The 19,602-nt window shown below is 45.3% G+C and overlaps 1 protein-coding gene across 1 annotated transcript in view; it reads right to left on the bottom strand.

Annotated features, from left to right (window-relative positions):
- Positions 1–2,999: 2,999 nt before the first annotated feature.
- The window catches only part of LOC106646779 (uncharacterized), a 42,320-nt gene continuing 25,717 nt past the window's right edge, over positions 3,000–19,602 (bottom strand). Inside the window, exons 6-9 of the mRNA XM_014362901.2 lie at positions 10,592–10,635; positions 5,601–5,661; positions 5,174–5,220; positions 3,000–4,779 (exon numbers count right to left, since the gene is read on the bottom strand). Of these exons, the coding sequence (XP_014218387.2) occupies positions 3,881–4,779; positions 5,174–5,220; positions 5,601–5,661; positions 10,592–10,635 (1,051 nt within the window). The 3' untranslated portion in view covers positions 3,000–3,880. The remainder of the gene's footprint in view (positions 4,780–5,173; positions 5,221–5,600; positions 5,662–10,591; positions 10,636–19,602) is intronic.

Here is a 19,602-nt window from a genome sequence, read left to right as displayed (position 1 = left end):
GTCTTGCGCAAAAATATGATTTATTCGCCGCACACCCCGCGACATATTAACATGCTTCGTGTAGTCGACCACACGCGAGTCACTTCTTATAAATATTTCGGCACTAGGCGATATTTTATTTTTTACGACTCCAATCAAAATGAAACATTAACCGCGCCCCCGTGTTGAACTGCGACTCGATGCGACAGAGGAATTAGATGCGCACCTGCTGCAGTTGATGAGAATAAAAACACGTAGGATATATACGGTGAAGGTCGTACTCGCGCACAACCAAAGCCAATCGGACGGATGTGCGACCTTCGAGGGAGTAGCAGCAAAGCGGTGAACCCGCCCCTTGGAGAAGAAATCCCGAAAGAAAATACCTCGAAATCAAGATGTAGGTGCGTTGCACCGGGAAACTCTCACATTCCTCCCTCCCCCTGTATACATAGCATAGGCGGGCGTCTTCGTCAGAGACGAAATCGCGATTGCTTTTCTCGATCCATACTTGCACGTAGGTATAAATCCACATGCACGTGCGTCGGGGGAGAAAAGTTAGCCCGTATAGAAAGAAGGGAAGAAAAAAAAAGAGATACGATATCGCCGAGAGACTCCGCTGCGAGAGACGTCTGATTTACGAACGCGAGGAGGAGGGCGTATAGGTAATGCCCGTCTTTTTCAGCGTCGCGGCAGAGAGTCTCTCTCTCTCTAACCTCGTGTAACCTTTCCCCCCCCCGTCCCTCTTTCGCCAACTCTTTTGCGGATTGCCTCCTCGAGCCGAAATTCCTCCAAGTAGCCGTATACATATCGTTTGCCACCGGAGCAAGTAAGTATCGATCGAGGGATATAATTGCGCGAGCAAAAACGCGGGCATTTATAACACGTAAAAAATCTCATTAATCGCCCATCGCGCTGAACGAAACGAAAAAAATTGGGGAAGGGGGGGGGCATCGCGGAGAGGAATCGCACGCGCCTTTCGCATTCCGACGTCACTCTGGCGCGCGAGGGAGAAAGCTATATCTCTCCCCGCCCACGCTCTCGTAATCCCCCGTACGACGAGGCGCCCGCCACGACTCACACGCGCGCGCAGCTATATACACGGTGCAAAGGGCGAATTGATATTGCGCGCACATATATATATACGTGTACGTGTTAATCGATCGGCGTTGGCTGGGAGAGCTGGATTTTTGGCTGAGATAAGATTGTTTGATTTTGCTGCATATGTATATATATATATAGGGGGGGTGGGGCGCGCGTGTGTATTGGCGATTGAAAATCCGTGGGCAAACAATTTGTAATTTCATTGTTGAGGATGGCATTGAGCGAGTTGCGAGAACAATGTACAAGCGTGGCGCAATCGGAGAGAGTTGCCTAAAAATCGAGACGATCGGTTTATCGCGAGAAAGTTGATGGGAATTTTTTCCTCTCTTCTTGACGTCGTCTTAAAGTATGTATTTTTTGAAAAAACATAAATAAATAAAAAGCATCTTGACCTCGTAAGATTCAACTGTGTAGGGTTCCTCAACTAACGATATTAAAATTTAGCGAGAGTAAAACGTATACTATAGTAGAGCCTTGAATAAAATAGTGTATGCATGTACAGAGAATAGAGATAAATTTAATAAATTATTCTTCTAAATGTTTCACCAAGTACACCAAGCGTGAGAGATCGATGTGTGTCGTAAATTAATAAAATTGATGACATTGCGTCAGGGTTCCGATCCGTCGTTTAATCTCTTGGTACGAGTACGGAATTATTTTTATTTTCATACTACGATTTTTCTCCTTTTTTTGGGTCGTTAGAAAGTTGTCAAAATGTAACATTTTATATTTATTTAATAAAACTTAATTAATTTATTCATTAGTTTTCAGGACGGTCACCCACATGTTAAAATAGAGCAGTTTGGTAGCGGAGAAACAATTTAAAATCAAGTTGACGTCAGCGCATACTACGCGCCATAAGAATTTACAGGAAGTAATTTCACGAAATGTTCTACCGCAAACAGGGATGACTATTTCTTTTTACTACTTTTGGTCTATAATTTCGAATTAGTTTTAAGAAGTAAAATTTCCTCGCTACCATCTATGTCCGGACTCCATTTGACATGGATCAGTAGCTTCGTATTCGTTCACGGCATTGTACCAAGGCTTCTTTCGGCTTCTCACCTCGGACGAACCACACGAGTAACTCTGAACTTAAAAGCGCCACGTAATAATAATTTAAACTAAGCAAAAAAAAAAAAAACGAATAAAAGATACAGTAATACCCGAGAGCGTGCAAATTACATAATAATAAAAACAGAATAACGATAAGCACGTGAAACTCAATTATAGCACGATATTTATGGATGCTAAAGTACCCTCAAACGGATGATGCATTTCACGAGCAAGTCGAACCAGCGCAGAGCGGTGTGTGATTATCGAGACTCTGCGCGTTTCATCAACTGCATTGCCATTAGCGCGGGAATGTATTAGGCGCCCCTTGACTATAGAAAAAAAAAAAAAAAAAAAAACAGCGTATGTATAGGTAAGGCCTAACTAATATTAAGTGTATGCTTGGGGGGGAGCAGAATAATGGATGTCCGATCTTATCGACCGATTGTCAGTTACATTTGTTATTGCGCTCACCAGCGCATTGGATTACGTGCTCCTCGGATCGGATAGACTTCTCAATTAAATAACTCGGGACACAAGCCGGCCGTTGAGCCGAGCTCTCGCGAATGGATGCTGTTATTATCGTGACTTTTGCAAGTGACGCGCCTACACTGTGTATGTGTAAATACACGCGTAGTGCACATCTAACTGCTCATTGTGTGCCGAGGATCGTTTCACGTGGGAGAATGTTGCGTGTATGCATTGTGCGGCTGGTACCACCGATCTGGTGCTCCAAGCGATGATGGTTTTTTTTTTTTTTTTTTTTTTTCTTATGACTAGGTTAGTAAACAAAAAAAAAATTAGGTAAGCTCAGCGTGAGAGGAATCTCATGCGCAATGATTCATGTGATGTGTTTAGAACGATGATTTATTCGTTTGTATTTAAAAAACTGATGCAACTCCAAGGTCGCAGTACACAATATTTTATGGTGTATATGTATATATATATATCTGTATGTATATATACGTACTAATTGTTTACAATACATGGATGCAATTAAATTATATAAATGAGGTCTCATCAATCGTGTATGCTTGTGTCATTGAAGTGGGAAGAAGGGAGGGGGTGGATCTTCGATTCTCCGTTGAGAGAAAAAAAGAACAAAAAGATACGCAGTAATCGTCTTACATATAATGCGATAACTCTGAGATCTCGGGAGAAAGTTTGGAGGACCGAAAAAAAAAAAAAAAAAAAAAAAAAAAAATTACATTCGATAGTTCATTATTCTTTACCAGGACAACGAAACTGGTCGGCTCAGCGGTAGGTATAAAAAGTACATTGTTGTATCCATCGTCATGGTACACACATGCTGCAAGCATACCGTGCGTGAATAAAAAACGAAAAAATAAAAATAAAAATAAAATAAAATAAATAAAAAAAAAAGCAACGAAAAACGTTAAAATTAATTTATTGTTCAGACGGAGAATCGCAAGGAATGAATTGCGAGAGGGAGGAGTGATAAAATGAAGGAGCCGATCAGTTTTGTGTCGCTCAAAGGTGTAAAAATACAATAAAATGGTAAAACAGTGGGGAAGAAATGGGAGGGAAGGGGGCGGCTTGTTCACTTATACGCTCAAAAGTGACCCACACGCACACGCATACACACACACACACACACACACACATACACACACAGAGAAACCAGCTCACGGTGTCAGCCGATATGCCGGCCACGCGGTAAAAACACTCTACCCCTCATCCTCGTCGGCGCGTCCTGGACAGAAAAGCAGCGGCGCAGGGCTCAGCGTCAGTGCCTCGGATATGCCCTTTTGCGATTGGGCTTCACCGGCTTGGCCGCCAAATTCTCCTCAAAGTCGTCCACCGTAAAGTCCTGGTCCTTGATCTGCTGCTGCTGCTGCTGCTGCTGTTGCTGTTGTTGCTGCTGCTGCTGTTGTTGTTGTTGTTGCTGCTCTTGTTGTTGTTGTTGTTGTTGTTGCTGCTGTTGTTGTTGCTGTTGCTGTTGTTGCTTGTGCTGCTGTTTGGAGGCAGAGCGCATGCCGGTACGGCCCGGGGCCACAACCTTGAGACGGGGTATCTTGGCCGGGGGCATCCTGGGCGGGACGGGTACCATTGGAAGACCAGGGAGCGGTGGCACGACCCGGGGTAATCTGGGCAGTGGACCTGGTGGGCCCATCACCGGCGGCCTCGGTAGGCCAGGCAGGTGGCGCATAGGTAATGGCGGCCCCGGTGGTACCATCGGTGGCCCGTGTCGCAACGATGGCGGTGGCAGGGATCCCGGGTGCCCGAAGGGCCCACCTCGCAATAGCCTCGGTGGTGGGCCGAACATGGCCGGGCCTCGGGGTGGCGCCGGCGGTGGGGGACCGGGCATCGTTGGCGGATGGCGTAGGGGCCCGTAGCCAGGACCTCTCGGTGGCAGGCCAAATTTGCCAGGTGGCGGTTGGTGGAAGGGACCACCGTTTAGGTAACCGCGTCGGGGTGGTGGCGGTGGCATGACGATGGGAGGTCCCAGAGCGGAATGGAAGGGCGGTCGGTTGCCGTGGTGCTTCATGGCTTGCCGTGACTTGGTCTTGATGGGCGCGTTCAGGTTCACCTTGCTCACGTCGATCTTCGTGCCGATGGGGCTGCGGTTCAGATCGCTGATGTAGGTGGTGCGCTCAAGCGGGTACCCGCGCGCCTCTGCGAAGCCTGAAATCACAGCAGCGGCAAATTGCTCTATTTATTCCGCTCGATTTTTTTTCTTTGTTCTCTCATTGTATTATCAGCTCATATAGTTATGAAACATTGCGAGTTCAAATGTAATTTTTCCAAAGGTGACATTTTCATTGTTATGCAATCCTTATGCACAAACACATTGTACGTGTGTGCGTATGCGTTGATTTAAAGTTGAGTATGGTATATAGTCAAATCACATACTCAATCAACTTTTTTTTCAAATTTTGGTATCAACAAATAGAACTAATGGAAATATTGTCGTACATCTTTGACATGAAAGCAGCGAGTACCGAAAAACGTAACTCTGCTGTGGAATTCTTTTCAAAATAAAGAAAGAAAAAAAAAAACGTGTGTAAATTAGCGTTACCTTTCAAGGCATCAGCATGTTTCCAACCTAGCTGTTGCACAAGATACCTGTAGACGTAATAGTTTGTTTTTGAATTAATCAACTTTCAAAACTTGATTTGGTTGAAGAAGCCAAGTTTTGAGTTATCATATAGGTATAAATTATTCTCAATCGACTGACTTTTTAATGAAAACTTTGTACTCAATACATGATTACAATTTACATGAAACATAGTTCTCCAGTGATTTTCCTTACTAATGAAATGTCAATCATAGTTATGTATACTTTTGGATTTTTTGCAGGTTGTCAGAAAAATTACAAGAGAGCTACCTTAGCTTAGCAAGATTAATCAATAAATAATCTGCGTGAAAATATATGTATATATATATATGTATAGGCTGCGTGTTAAGAAATTGTTTGTTTTTCAGGGTCTTTTGCTTGTTCTTACCGACATATCAAATAACCAGACCGATTTACACCATGAGTGCAGTGAACGCCAATTACTTCATCTGAAAAATAAAGCAGAGCAACAACATTACGACTACAGCTAAACAAACCAGTTTATTGAGTATGGGTACATGTGTATGAATAAGAAAAAAAGAAAAAAAAAAAATTGCAATAGCTCGTAAACAGGTACAACAATTACAAAGGCTTTCCATCAATCCTTGACTTTTACATCTCACGTGATGCAATCTGCGGTACACGCGTGGATTGGCCGACAACTTGTTCAACAAAATGAACTCTCCTACCTCCCGCGTTTCGGTCAAACTTACAGGTATTCCGATCGGTGCATTACTAACTCGTTTACTATACTGGAGATACCGAGCGCCCACGTATTGCGTAATCGATCATTCGTTTCAACGATACTCGAAAAAAAAAATATTTTTAAAATCTGCCCGACACGTAACACCGAGAAGATAATGAGAGAGCGGCCCTCGTGGTTTTCGCACCAGAGTTGTACTGTAGAGCCGATTTTCGGGACCGATCAATCGGCCGCAAGAGGCCACAGTATCTCTGTACACATATTAACTTTAATAATCATGAAGAAAACGAGGAAAAAAAGAGCCTTTCCGAGAAATCGCACTTGAGTAAAAAAAAAAAAAAAAACCGATTTCGAATAATAACGACGTTCGCGCTCGTTTTGAAAGCTGTTGCGCCGCTAATTGACGTCCAAACACGTACCCCTATATATACATATTTATATGCATTCACAGTAATTCAACTCACGATCGTTATACCGTACAGCTACGTATACAATGCTCATTTTTATTTTGATTAAAAAATCGAAAAATCGGATACTGTTAAATCGCCGAGGGACAATCGCTTGCAACCGAATGTATGGGCACAATCGGTAGGAGACGTAGTCGTCAAATTACCATCCAAACGACGTATTCTGTGCGCCTTTTCAATAGGTCGCGCGGAGACCGGCAATCATCGGGCATTTTTCGAGATCCGTTCACTCTGCAAGGAGGAGGAGGAGAAAGGCTCTGGTTTACAAAACGAAATCGAAAAGAACGCAGCCCGGTGTCTTTCGTAACGCGCGAGACGCCGGCGGTGCATTAACTCGCGCACACGTGTATATTGTTCGGTAGTGGTAGAAACGCTTATTAAACGAGAGAAGGGAAAAAGCAAGTGTTGATTGATTTCGAGAATATTGACGCGTCGACCACCTGGTTCGCGTTGATCGACGATTGCCTGGTGATCAGCATCTACACCACAGTATAACGAGGCCCCTCCCAAGGAAGAATCGTGTCGAAATTTAATCGATCCCTGTGACGTCATCCGAATGGAATTTACGCGGATAACGGAAGGAAATTCACCTCCACATGGTCAAACCTTGCCGTTGTGCTCAGAAAACTACCAAGTTAATGGAAAGTAGCATTGCCTTTTTATTTTTAAATTTAACAGTTTATGCATATTAGGACGTATACAATTATCGGGAGAAATTATTATGCCCCGATATTCTTTGTCATGCACGTAAATTGTATTTATTTTTCGAATTCATCTCGTCAGGGTCAAATTACAAATTCAGCAGGAGTAATGAAATTGTTAATAAAACAAATATACAAAATCAATGAGACATTATCTCTGGTGCGAAATAGAAAAAAAAAACCACGCATTTAGCGTGCTCATGGAGATTTGTCATTGGTTTTCTTGTCTGGATCTATCAGGTATGCGTTGAGGATCGAACAGTTACTCGAAACATATATATCCGTTATTGACGATAAGCGCTCGGACACGCGTGAATTCTTTCAGATGGAATACGTAGAGGTACGCACGCGTTTTATCCGGAATTTCTATGACGTATTGTTTCCTCCTCATACATGTATGTAGATATAAATTCACAAGTAGGTGCTCGGATGATTGTGAAAACGTGCAAAAGTATCAAATTACTTTCCATCACGATGATCCGTAAGTATATATATATTTTCACGAAAATCGCAAACAGACCAGACCACGGAGATGTATTCTATTACCGCTGGGAGGGTACCACGGACCTTGAAAAAGCAAAAGAGTCGTTGCAAGCGGGCGATGAGACGCGCGAACGAGAAAGCAGAGGGTGGTGAAAGAGACGAAGACGGAAGTTGGTGAAAATAAAAAGCAGACGAGCGAAAAATGCCACGGTGATGCCGAGAGTTGGCCTCGTTCGCGATCGGAGAAACGCAGCTCGCTCTATTTCCTCCTGTTTCGCGCGACGTCCGCTTCCGAGGTCAGCTCCTTACGCGCAACTGTACCCCCCAAAGGACACCGAAAGTCGCGGGAAAAAGTGCGTGGAACAGAAAAAAAAAATGACCTCGAACTGCATACCTAAGCTTTGTGGTTCGGGTTACGCGGACGCTAATTGCCCAGCTGCGCTTTTATACGATTCCTCTTGATTTTCATACGTGAAAATAAAAAATAAAAAAAAAAAGTATATATTTTGGGCTCATTATACGATTCCCCCTCGAGATGATACGAGAGGCCATTTACTTGAGTTTTTTTTTTCTCTCCGTCCCCATAAATAACACAGTTGCCTTCGATCGGAGAGCGCGTTTTAATTGTTGTGGAGGCAGAAAGAGAAGGAATGTGGCTTTCGATTGCCTCTCGTGCGCGCCCGATTCGCAAACGAGGTGCTAAATTATGGGCAAAACAAAACCAACCGCATCCACCCCCCTAAATCATCATATATTGCATACCGGCCTCCAAATCTCGGGATTATGGTTTGAAAGCGATTAGCAAACCAAAGATGAATAATCCATGAAACACGCGATTATCCTTCCTCAAAATGGAAGAAAAAAAGATGATGGAACGAAACAAAAACTCGTCGATTACATCCAACGCCGATGTAGACGCGCTCCCGAAAGCTCGTGCGTTTTTTTTTTTTTTTTTTTTTTTTTTCGACGCGCCTCGAAATTTCAACACGTCCCACGGAGCGTTAAAACATCGCATCGCGGACACACGTTTCGTGCGCTCTCGACCGAGCTAGGAGACCCTCGTGTGTATATTGTAACATGCCGCTGCGGTCCGAATTAATCGAGGCTGTTCAGCCGCGGCTAATTGATGGCGCCTCGCGAGCCACGTTAGCGCTCCTCCCCGATGCTCGTGGCCGACTCCCGTTGAGCGACGCTTGATTCCCAAAACAGCAGGGCGCCCTGATTTTTTTTTTTTTTTTTTTTTTTCGCAGCCTCTCTGGTGCCCTTTTTTTTCAACAGAGTCGCGGTCGGCGCCAGACGGTTGTTGCGTGTGAATCCGACGCGAGTGTCGGTGGTGGCCGAGGAGGTAATGTTACGCGCGTATATACGCACGCTGCGAGACGAGCGCGGGAGAACAAGTCGTGGGCATGAGATGCACTTTTTCTCTTGCAACGCACTCACCGATTGTTATTATTTTTCCCACAGAGTGTTTCGGAGCATTGCTATATATTGTTGTATTTTCTCTCGCATCGATCCTTGCACGTGTGGTGGACAACTATAGGAACTTTTTCGGCACGTGGTTATCGATGGCGCGAAATACGCACGGGCGAAAAATGTGTATAAGTAACCGCGTTTACTTGGAGAACGGAGGGCGAGGGCCATCATTTATACACGAGAGACATCGAGACGGGCTGTATCTATTTTTCATTCTTCTTGCAGTGCCGAAAGGGACCATTTTTCATGCAAATGATTTACCACGCTCGATCGATCCGCTGAGCCAAACGTAGGTGTAATTGATACGAAATTTCCCGACCGAACGGCCACGAAAGTGTTGAATCCTGGACTCGGGGATTCGTGGGTTTGATTTCTTCCCTCTATCCCCGAAAATAAGGGTAAATGGAAAACCTATATATACGCGGTTGATATTCCCTAATTTGGGACATTCAATTATCGTTATTAATCCAAAGCGCCGGAAGGAGAGATAATGGATAGGTATCTAATGGCTGCGAGTGCTAGGACTCGACTATAGTCCAAGTGGTACACACACGCACAGCTCGGTTTTACATATTCAAAATGTAAGATAAGGATAAGGAGCCCTTGGCTTAAAAGCGGCTGCGCGAAAGGTGTCGGGGGAACGATTCGAAGTAACAAAACCACCCGAGAAAATTTCGTCAGTGCAGCGTCAGATAAGCGCTAAGTGGCTTTTCCTCCACTAAAGGCACACACGTGTAGCGGGACTACACTTCCCTTCTCTCTACGGCCGGTTTTTCACGTTCGTCCGCACATTCGACCGATGGGATAATCGAAAAAAGGGTATAGTCCCGAGGCTGCGCGTACACTTAAATTCGGAGAAAGTCAAGTTGGCGGCAGCTGTCGGTTGCATGGTTTATTGGCGCCTTAAGAGTGGACCCATCACCATCGGGAAGATAACGAGATGTTCTTCCGTCCGCAAGTGGGAAATTCGTTTTCGTGTGAAAATATCTGTTTTGCTCTTTACGAGGCGGTAATTCAACGGAGGAGCGGCAGGTTCCGATAAACCCGCGCGTCGTCCATTAATCGCGCTCGTTTGTAAACACGCGGCTGTGAATATACTTATTTCAAAAAACCTGAGAAAAAAGTAAAATTTCGGCAAACTCCAGCATTTCATCACGAGCGTCTCGTGGACGCTGCCGTGTGGTGGGCAGAGCGAGGATGCACTCGTCAATCATCATATTTGCGGGATGTCGAGGAAAGTGACGGCTAGCCTTTACAGAGCCGGGGATTTTTCACGGAGGAAATCACGTCAGGGGAGAGATGATCGACGACGACGGATGGGCTTTGCCCCCATCGTCGGCAAACCGAGCGTCTACGCGCGACCGTAAAAGACGTCACCGCGGCAACGGTGGCGGTGAACATTGAAATTATTTCAATGGATTTTGTTTCGATTGGGAAAATGATGTGAAATCAATTTTTGCGTGGGACTTTTCGGGAAACGGGAAAAACAAATTTATGTTGGACCACGTTTGTATCGCCATATAATAGTTGTAGTGAAATTCATTTGACTTACCATTCGGGCATTCGGCCGTGAAGTTTTCTAACGCTTTGAAGAATCTGAAAAAAACAAACAAACAAAATGGTCGCTTTATTTGTATTTTTGTTAACTCAAATGTAAAACAGCATAGATAATGATATTTCTGATACGAGGCTACATATATTATAAGAAAAGTATTGTTTACTCAATCCGTGTTATACTTTTATCAATAAAAAAAAAAAAAAAAAAAGATTTTCATTTTTTTTTTATTGACAGCTCTGCTCTTCCATGTATCAAGATATGATCTATAGATAGTCTGGTCACGTGAATACAAGACATTAGACTTGAAATTTCATTTATTTACGGAAATTCACAAAAAGCTATAAGCTATGTCAATAATTTATCAAAATTCTGTCAAGCACTTGGATTACTGTAGCTGGAGTTCAAGTATATCTATTATTAGTCGCGAGACAATAAGCGGCGAAACGCAAGAAATCGGTAGATTTCCTTGGGCGCGTTGAACTCTTTTTGTCAAAATGATCAAAATGTTGCCCTCAAAATAAAAAAAATTAAAAAATAAAAACTAGTACCCCCCAATCTCTGATCCAGCAAGGCACGACGAAAAGAATCTCGCTAACCAAAGACTGCAGCTTCACGTACACGTGAGTCGATTCAAACGGAGCTTCTGGCCACCAAACAAAAAAAAAAAAAAAAAAGCATCCAAAAGGAAGCACAGAGCCCGGCGTATATATATATATGATAATTAATCACCCCTCGACGTTTAAAAGAGAAAAGGAAAAAGTAAAGTACATCCACAATTCCATATCGATGCGAGTGGCATATATGTACGAGAGTGTGTATAGCACCATCATCATCACCATCATTGAGGAACGCAAAAGCCAGCCCCGCCGAAGGAGAGAGGGAAAAAAAAAAGATTCCTATACACGAGGTGAAAAAGAAGGGCAGGGGTGAAGTGGCCCCGCAACGAGAGAAAGCCCCGGCCAATTGGTCGTTAATAGGCCGTTTTAGCGCCCCCTATTTCGTCCCTTTCACCTTTCTTTTTTCGGGCGGTGAAGGTGCGCGCGCGCCCTCACTCGCGGCACCGATTAGTCCAACGTGATTATAACCAGTAACTCACTCGGCTTCGACTCCTCTCCCCCTTCACGAGCTGCATATCTCCCATTCCTCGAAGATGAGCTCGCGCCCCCTTCCCAAACAACCGGAGCCGAAACAGAAGAGCCGAACAAAAAAGGAACGGGGGAGGGATCGCTTAACTCGTTATAATGACTCTCGCGGGAGAGCGGTTCGTTTCACGGTGCCGCGTGTATTACGACGAAAACGGAAAGAGAGATCGGCACTCTTGGGTATGGGTTGTGGTTCTGGTGTCAGCTCGTGCGCGTCTCGTACTTGCGCGTATTTGTATTGAAAAAAACAATAACGCTAATGATCGTCTCCCTCTCGCGTTTGGGCTTTTAATCCTATACTGAACCAATATAGGAGGAGTAACAGCAGCACCAGAGCAGTACTCGATAAATTGAAAAACAAAAACTAATGATTAATGAAGCGGTATACATTATCCGGTCCAGCATCATTTTTCATGCAGCCGATGCGCATCATCTTCGGGGAAAAACTTCACATTCCACGAACAAAAAGTGCCGACAGTATTGGACTCTGGCAGCTTATACGGCATTGTTTTATGTTGTGCGGGTGAATAAAATTACATTTACTTGTTTATGAATTGAGATGGACAAAGCATCCGAATCACAGATATCGTCCTGTATACAGGTATAGGTTGTTTTGTTGCGACGATGAAACGTATACCAAAAACGCGAGAGTGCACGCATCAATATTTGTCGAAGCGGCCTATCCATCAGAGGAAATTTCACGCGTGCACCTATATATATATATATATATATATATATACATACTATACATATACGCGAGTAGGTGTACTATAGGAAAGAAGGAGAAAAAAGCTAATGCGAAGCTGTTTTTCCTCTGTGCCGCTCCATTGTTCGAAGCGGACGGCTGCTGCCTCCCGCCACGTGGTATAGAAGTGAGGGACACGCGATGATTGATATGGAAGTTGGATAGGTATGTTTTTTCTCCCTCTCCCCTATTACTCCAATTTACTTTTGTTGTTGCGGTTTCTCTCTTTACCAAAAGTTTGACGATTTTTCCCAATACATCCCTCGACTGTGCACACGTGGAGTTTCATGCATTGGGTGTAAATAGCAAGGAGAGCCGAGTGAGAGAGAAGCGATTCGGAGAGATATATATATATTATATTTTTCAAGGGTATATTTCATTGGATTTCATTATGTATGGAAGCCAGAGCCACATCGTACATCGTAACAAGCGATAGAGTGCTCACTCTTACGAGGAGGAACAGTCGATGCTCTTACGAGTACACTCGATGCGTCTTAATTTCAAATTCACGAGTATCGGCAGAAGAGAAACTCTTCAAGCGCTTTGAAAGAGTTGACCAACGTCAGTCATGCAACCACGGGATGGATATACATCGGTCGATCGGACCATGTTTTCTCGCTAATAGTCGAACGTATAAACAGAGAAGCCAACGCAAATCGATCAATCCTCCTCGAAGGTAACGCAATACACGCAAATACAGCGCGATCGGTTGCAAGGGAGGGGGGAGGAGGAGCGAGCTGAAGTGCCGCGCGCTCGACTGCAGCTGTCATGGCCCTGAACGCGCCATGCGATAATGAGTCGCTGCCGCGTCCTCGAAGGCGCATCAAATCGGACCCCCCCCCCCTATACCTACCTATAGCCGAAATGCCACTGGTTGAATCTTTCGGCTGAAAATTTTCCGTGACGACGACGATACGCACCCACCCACGCAAAATTGAAGCGCATCGGATATAATATATTACATTGCACCAAGAAGGAAGATGTGCGACTGTGCCGGGGAGGAGGTTAACAAGGACGGAGCCGAGGAGGCGAGCACCGATTCGAGCGTAGCGAAGCACGACAAACCGCGATCGCACAGGTATAGCGAAGCCATGAATCACGATAGAGGATGAGCTTTTTGATGTTGCGAGCGAAAAGGAATTGCAGCTCGGGGCAGGCGGTGAGGCAGCGCAGGCCAAAGAGGACTCGGGGCTCCTGCAGCTCGAGGCGCGTCAAGATCTACGAGGACGAGGCGGACGACGAGGAGGAGGAGGAGGATGATGGGGGACCGACGCCCGCGAAAACTTCGGCTCTGGCGTGGCAGCTGCGCGAGTCTGGCCTACTGCCGCGCGGCGAGCTCACCGGTGTCGCCATAGTTCGCCGACGCGTCCCTCGTGAGTTAACCTTAATATAACTCGGTGTACATATATATATACGATTCCCAAAAAGAGAGGCTCGCGTTGACACTTACCATCGCCGAGGGCGACAATAACCCTTGTGAAAAAAAAAACAAAAAAAATTGAAGAGTAGCCTTGCGGCAACCGTACAGTCGTCGCTCCGTGTTTAGCACGCTGAAACGGCGATGGTACCCGTACCTCGGTTGTGTTGAAAAAAAAAAAAAAAAAAGAAAGATTTCATGAAGCTCAAACTAGCAGTACCCTTAAAATAAGACCAGACACCCTCCTGCCAGGTATCTATCTTGGTATCGAGGGTACACTCAAGGTGCAATTTGTCGTTTTGACGGTATGGCTGTTAGATTCAGTTGTAGACCTTTGAGTGACAATTGTACATGTATTATATGTTTGAGCTCGCGTAGTCAAGGAAGACCGAGTAAAAATTAATAAATAGTGCGCAAGAAGAGAGGAGTAAGTAATGGTGGTTGGAAAAAAAAAATTCCAGATACCTCTTGCGAGGAGAAAGGACGACCCCCCGGCGCAGAGGACGGTGGCGGGACAAAGGAGGAAGTAGAAAAGTGCGCCGAGGGGGGGAGAGACGCGGACGGAAGGGACTCGAGGAAAAGTTCAAAGGACGACAGAGTCGCGGGACAAAGGACGCCGGGGGAGGAGGAGGAGGAGGAAGAGCCTCGGGCCGGTGAAAGAAACGACCTCGGCAACCCGGAGGATCCCGATCGGAGCTGCAACTGCGACCGGCCGGCCGTTTGAATATTCTCAATTTGGCAATGGCACTCTCCACACGTATACATCGAAAAACTGTAACTCGACGCGGCGGCAAAAAACACAGCAAAACATACACACGAGCGCGCTTTTCTCTCGAGCTCACGTAAGGAACAAATAAAATGAAAAAGAAACAATAAAAACTCCGCGTTGATGGTATTTGAGAAAAAAGTACGAGTTGGCAGTGCCCGGGAGTGGCCCTCGAAAACTTTGGGTCGGTTTTCGAAAAACACGCGAACGAGGTCGAGTGCAAACGAATCAAATGTCCATCGGACGCAACAAAGTGGTTACTTGGAGGAATGGGAGGGGTAAAAAGAAAAGAGATTCGCGTCGAGTCGTTTGAGGACGATTGAAACGAGTAACCATAAAGAGAAAAGAGGAGGGGCAAACGAGGCGCCGAGAAACACACACTCTTGTGCACGAGCACGTATTGTTGCGCCCAAGTTTCCCGCTCGCGTCTCGAGTACTTACTGTTTTCGCGCCCGCGCTCTTCTGGACCGCTGCGCTGTTTTGATAACTTTCGTATCCCGCGCACACATAGGCGCGCCTGCTCTCGTGACTCGTTTTTCACGCTTTGGCCAAAGCACAGCATGGATATCATATGCATGCCAACATGCACGTATGGGTAGGAGAAAAAGAAAAAAAAGGTAACGGCAATTGTTCCCTAACGCACACGGGGGCTCCGAGAGAGAGAGAGTGTACTTAAACAAAAGGTGCGGGGGCGTAACGAGGCGCTGGGGAAGGGGCTCTCGCGAATTTCCGTATAATGAAGAGATCGCCCGGGTGGTCCCTCCTGCAGTATATTTCTAAACGTTCAGTAGCACCGCTTGGTGCGAAAGAACTGATTTTCACTGAAGAGGCGGGCCATTTTCGAAAATGTTCACTTGTACTCGAGCCACACTTAATGGTGAAACTTGACGAGACGCAGAGAAGGAGAAGGAAGAGTATTATTTTTAATAAATTCCGATCGACCTCGAGTCAACGCGCATCACTTGGACTCTCGGGACGATGAGTTTTGCCACGCATTGGGATATACATTTCCGGAAAGAGGCTTTCGTTTCGTACTTTGTGACCCGGCCTTCCGGAAAAAAATGCGCTCGAGGACTGTACACGGAGGGGGTGGGGGGACCCGTCCTCTCATTAACCGGGCCCGGTTTGCCTCACCAGTGCTGAAAGTAAGGCGCTCGGAATTTTTCCTCGAGCCAGCGCGTGCATCGTCCGCGGAGAGGAATTAAAGTGGGGGGAGGCGCGTCAGAACGACTCGCCACCCACAACCGGGCTCCGGTGTACATTTTTCTTCCACCTCCTCTCACGCGCGCGCGCGTAAGCAATGACCGCGACGGCGAGCGTGTAAGAGCGCCCCCCCCCCGCCACCCCCGGGGTGGTACATGTACGGCCCCGTCAAAATATTTGAGATGGGTTGAGACGGGCCGTCGTCGTCGTGCGAGTGTCGAAATAAAGGAAAGTTTCGGGAGGAAGGCACGTATGCACCGCACATTGAAAATTAATTCGGAACGATATTAATGCAAATTAATTGCCCTCCCTGCCGCGCGAAGAGAGCCCGATTCCGGGCGCCATGTAAGCTGTTAAAGCGCTCATACATGTACCCGACTGATAAGTGACCACGAGGAAACAACTTGTTTTTTTTTCATTTTTTTCTTCGTTCTCATACCTCGCGCGTATCGGAGTTTCGTCACAACGATTCCCAACAGCCGGGCGTACCGATTGAATTTCTAGCTCCGCTCGATCTGGGATTTTATTTTATTTTTTAAATCTTTTGCGGACCTCATACGGGGCAAAACGAGCTCGCAGGCGATTCCTCCCCCGCACGAGCCATCGATCCATCCAATTAAGCGCCGATCTCCCCGGGTGATTCGGTTCGCGCGAGCATCACCGCTCCGTGCACAACTGATAACAATCAGTCATCCCTTTCTCGAAGGGAGCACGCATATATGTATATATAGATCCCCTTTCTCGAGTTGGAGCGAAAGCCGAGAAAAGCGATGCTCGAGAGCGAGCGGCGTTGCATCGCGGGAGACGTCCATGGGACGCGCGAGGCGCCACGCCGACGCCCACGCGCCCGTCCTCCTCCCTTCCTTCTCTCCTATACATATCGGCTTGCAACGCGACGAATCGTCTCTCACGCGCTTGTACGATTCGCTGGTGGAGTTTAAGGTCTTTTCGTCCGCGCACTCTCGACTCACCATCGATTGGCGATTAAAATTATTTTGGACGCACGAATAAATTGCTCTCACGTGGTGCCAATAGATATTCATTACCAGGGACAGATGGTTTTGAAAAACGTGGGTGATGGGCGGGACCAATTTTTTGTTTTCTTTTCTCAAATTTCGCGGTCACGTCTGTGAATGGAAAAAGGAAGTAGGCAAAGTGGGAAAATGAATTTCCACCATTATCCAAGGGACGTGCAGGTATATACGAAAAAAACGTGAATACACGACACCTCTTAACCATATATGTATATGTACAAGCTCGCGAGCGTATAATTAATTATATCCAGAAGTGCGATACGTAACCGATTGCCGCAATCAGCTGCGATCACCGGCCCGATGTTCGTCCTCCGCGGGTGGAAAACTCGAGGAAAATCACCGGCTACCGCGAGATTGTTTTTCAATCGGCTCGTTAAAGTCGCGCGCCGATGGATGACGAAACGCGAAGGCGCGAGCTGAGGGGCAAGCCTCGCGCGGACCGAGTAAATAAGTTTATGGTTTACATAAATTAAACGCCCTGCACTCGACCGATGTTTCGACGCTCTTTCTTTTTGTCGCGCATTAAATATTGCTCCTCTCCACATTGTACCGTTGTCTCTCCTTTTCCCCGTTTATTTATTTTACAAGCCGTCAAGCCACGCAATGACACTGTAAGATCATTCGAACGCGATTCGGGCGCTTTTGTTCGGGAGCGGTTATAACGCGAGTGCGCAACAAAAGAAAGTAATTTGCAAGACAACAGTTTGTGCAGAATCTGGGGAAAACAAGGGGTGGTGGAACTGCGCTCTTTTGAGCGTCTGGGGGAGAAAGAGGGTCCCCGTGAGTTCAAGGATACAAGTACCCAGGACACTACTGAGTGGCGCCTAGCTTGGCCTCGAGTCGAGAGTTTTCGCGGCCGGTGTCGCGTGGTATCGAGCTGCGCTGTATACTTACACATGTCGACGGTCGAGTTTGATTGCAGCGCGTCGCCGAGTTGCTGCGCCATTCGCTCGGACATTTGTTGCTCGACGAAAGGAAGAAACTATCGCCAACTGCGCTCGTGTCTTTTTTTCTTGAGTTTATAGACTTTGGAAAAAAATCATTTCGCTTGCTAATGGTGCGATGGAATACTAAAAAAAAAAAAAAAAAAAAAAAAAAAAGAGCGGTGCTGTTATTTGTACAGCCACACGCCTGTCGGCCTGTAGAGACTGAGCACCGCAACTTAGTATTACTCGTGGAATGTGATAAAATATTCGTTTCCATACCACACGGAAACGTCGTATGTTTTTATGGTCAAACAAGCGTGAAAAAGATGTATCGCGTACAGGTGCGGCTGTACGAGGTGTTTCTTTTTTTTCAAACGATTTTACTACTTTTACGTAACAAATGCATATGATGTGTGGTTTCTAAAGTGAAAACTTTGCGGCTTTTTTTTTCTCTAACGTTGCAAATGATTTTATTGTTTTATGAGGATTATAAAATTATTATACACTCGAGTCATCGGTGAGTCAAGTTACATGAGTGTGTAAAATTCAATATCACCACTCTATGCAACACTGCAAAGAAAATAACGATGTCGATAAAGCAATTGCAACTTTATGTTGAACAACAATCCTATTTTCGATGAGAGAAAATATTTTGCTTAATTTACCATCACGCATATACGTATATATCTGCCATCGCGCAAAAAAGATCCGATCAGCACAAGTAATGTTAACAAAAAATAGATGAGCCAACTATTTTTTATTTCCAGCTAATTACATTTTTTTTTTCCTTGGTAACTTCCAAGCGAAACGAAAGGTACAATAATTCCATCTCCGTGGTGTACAGCGACGATGACGTTGATGCCGATGACAATTATATGATCATGATGAAGTGGACGATGTCGATCTAACGCGGAAGCTGGCGTTTTTTTTTTTTTTTTTTTTTGTTCAAAAGAGCAACGATAAGGATGAGCGATCGCGCTGTCGCGCAGCTTGACGTATTAGAGAGTCGGTAAGTAAAACGTTAATTCGAGATCCTTGGAAGGAGTCGAGAGGCATTAATAACTTTTTATTACTCGCGAAATCGCCTTGAAACTATTTACGCTCCCGTCCCCCGGCTAATGGCTTTTTCGCTTACGTCCCTCCCTCTCTCGTTCCCTTGTTTACTCTACCGCGCGGATGAGCTTTTCTAGACTTTTTTTTTTTTTTTTTTTTTTCATTATCTTCCACACGCGTATAGGTACCGATTAATTATTGAACGCGCATGTGTTGTTTAAATTTAATGAATTCCGGCCATCGGGCGTCCAATCGCAATACCAATGTATCAATATACCACTCCAAATTATAACCATTAAAAAAAAAAAAAAAAAAAAAAAAAAAAAAAAAAAAAAAAAAAAAAAAAAAAAAAAAAAACCACTAAAGTAAACAAATAGCTATTTTTTCTTAATATGGTTATACAAGCACAAATTATTTTATTTGATATAAAAATTATAATGAACACAGCATACCAAAAAAATTTTACTGTATACATCATTCACTTACTCATGTAATGTACCACGTGTAAAACTGCTCTTATACATAGAGTTTTACCCCATGGCCCATGAAATCAAATCAAAATCATGTTGAAATGATCGTGCTCGAAGCACCTCAAATCTCCGACTGGTGGGACATGGTACACGCCTGTTGGGGCTAATTGACTGTGTACACCGATTATGGGCGCGGCGAGCCCATTTTGCATGCGGAGCGAACGAGAGGAGAAAGATGATCATCAGGAC

This window comes from Copidosoma floridanum, unplaced genomic scaffold, assembly GCF_036245765.1.
Source record: "Copidosoma floridanum isolate Cflo_tuat_1 unplaced genomic scaffold, Cflo_Japanese_pri ptg000014l, whole genome shotgun sequence".
NCBI classification, from domain to species: Eukaryota; Metazoa; Arthropoda; class Insecta; order Hymenoptera; family Encyrtidae; genus Copidosoma; species Copidosoma floridanum.
This window is presented reverse-complemented; position numbering and strand designations above follow the sequence as displayed.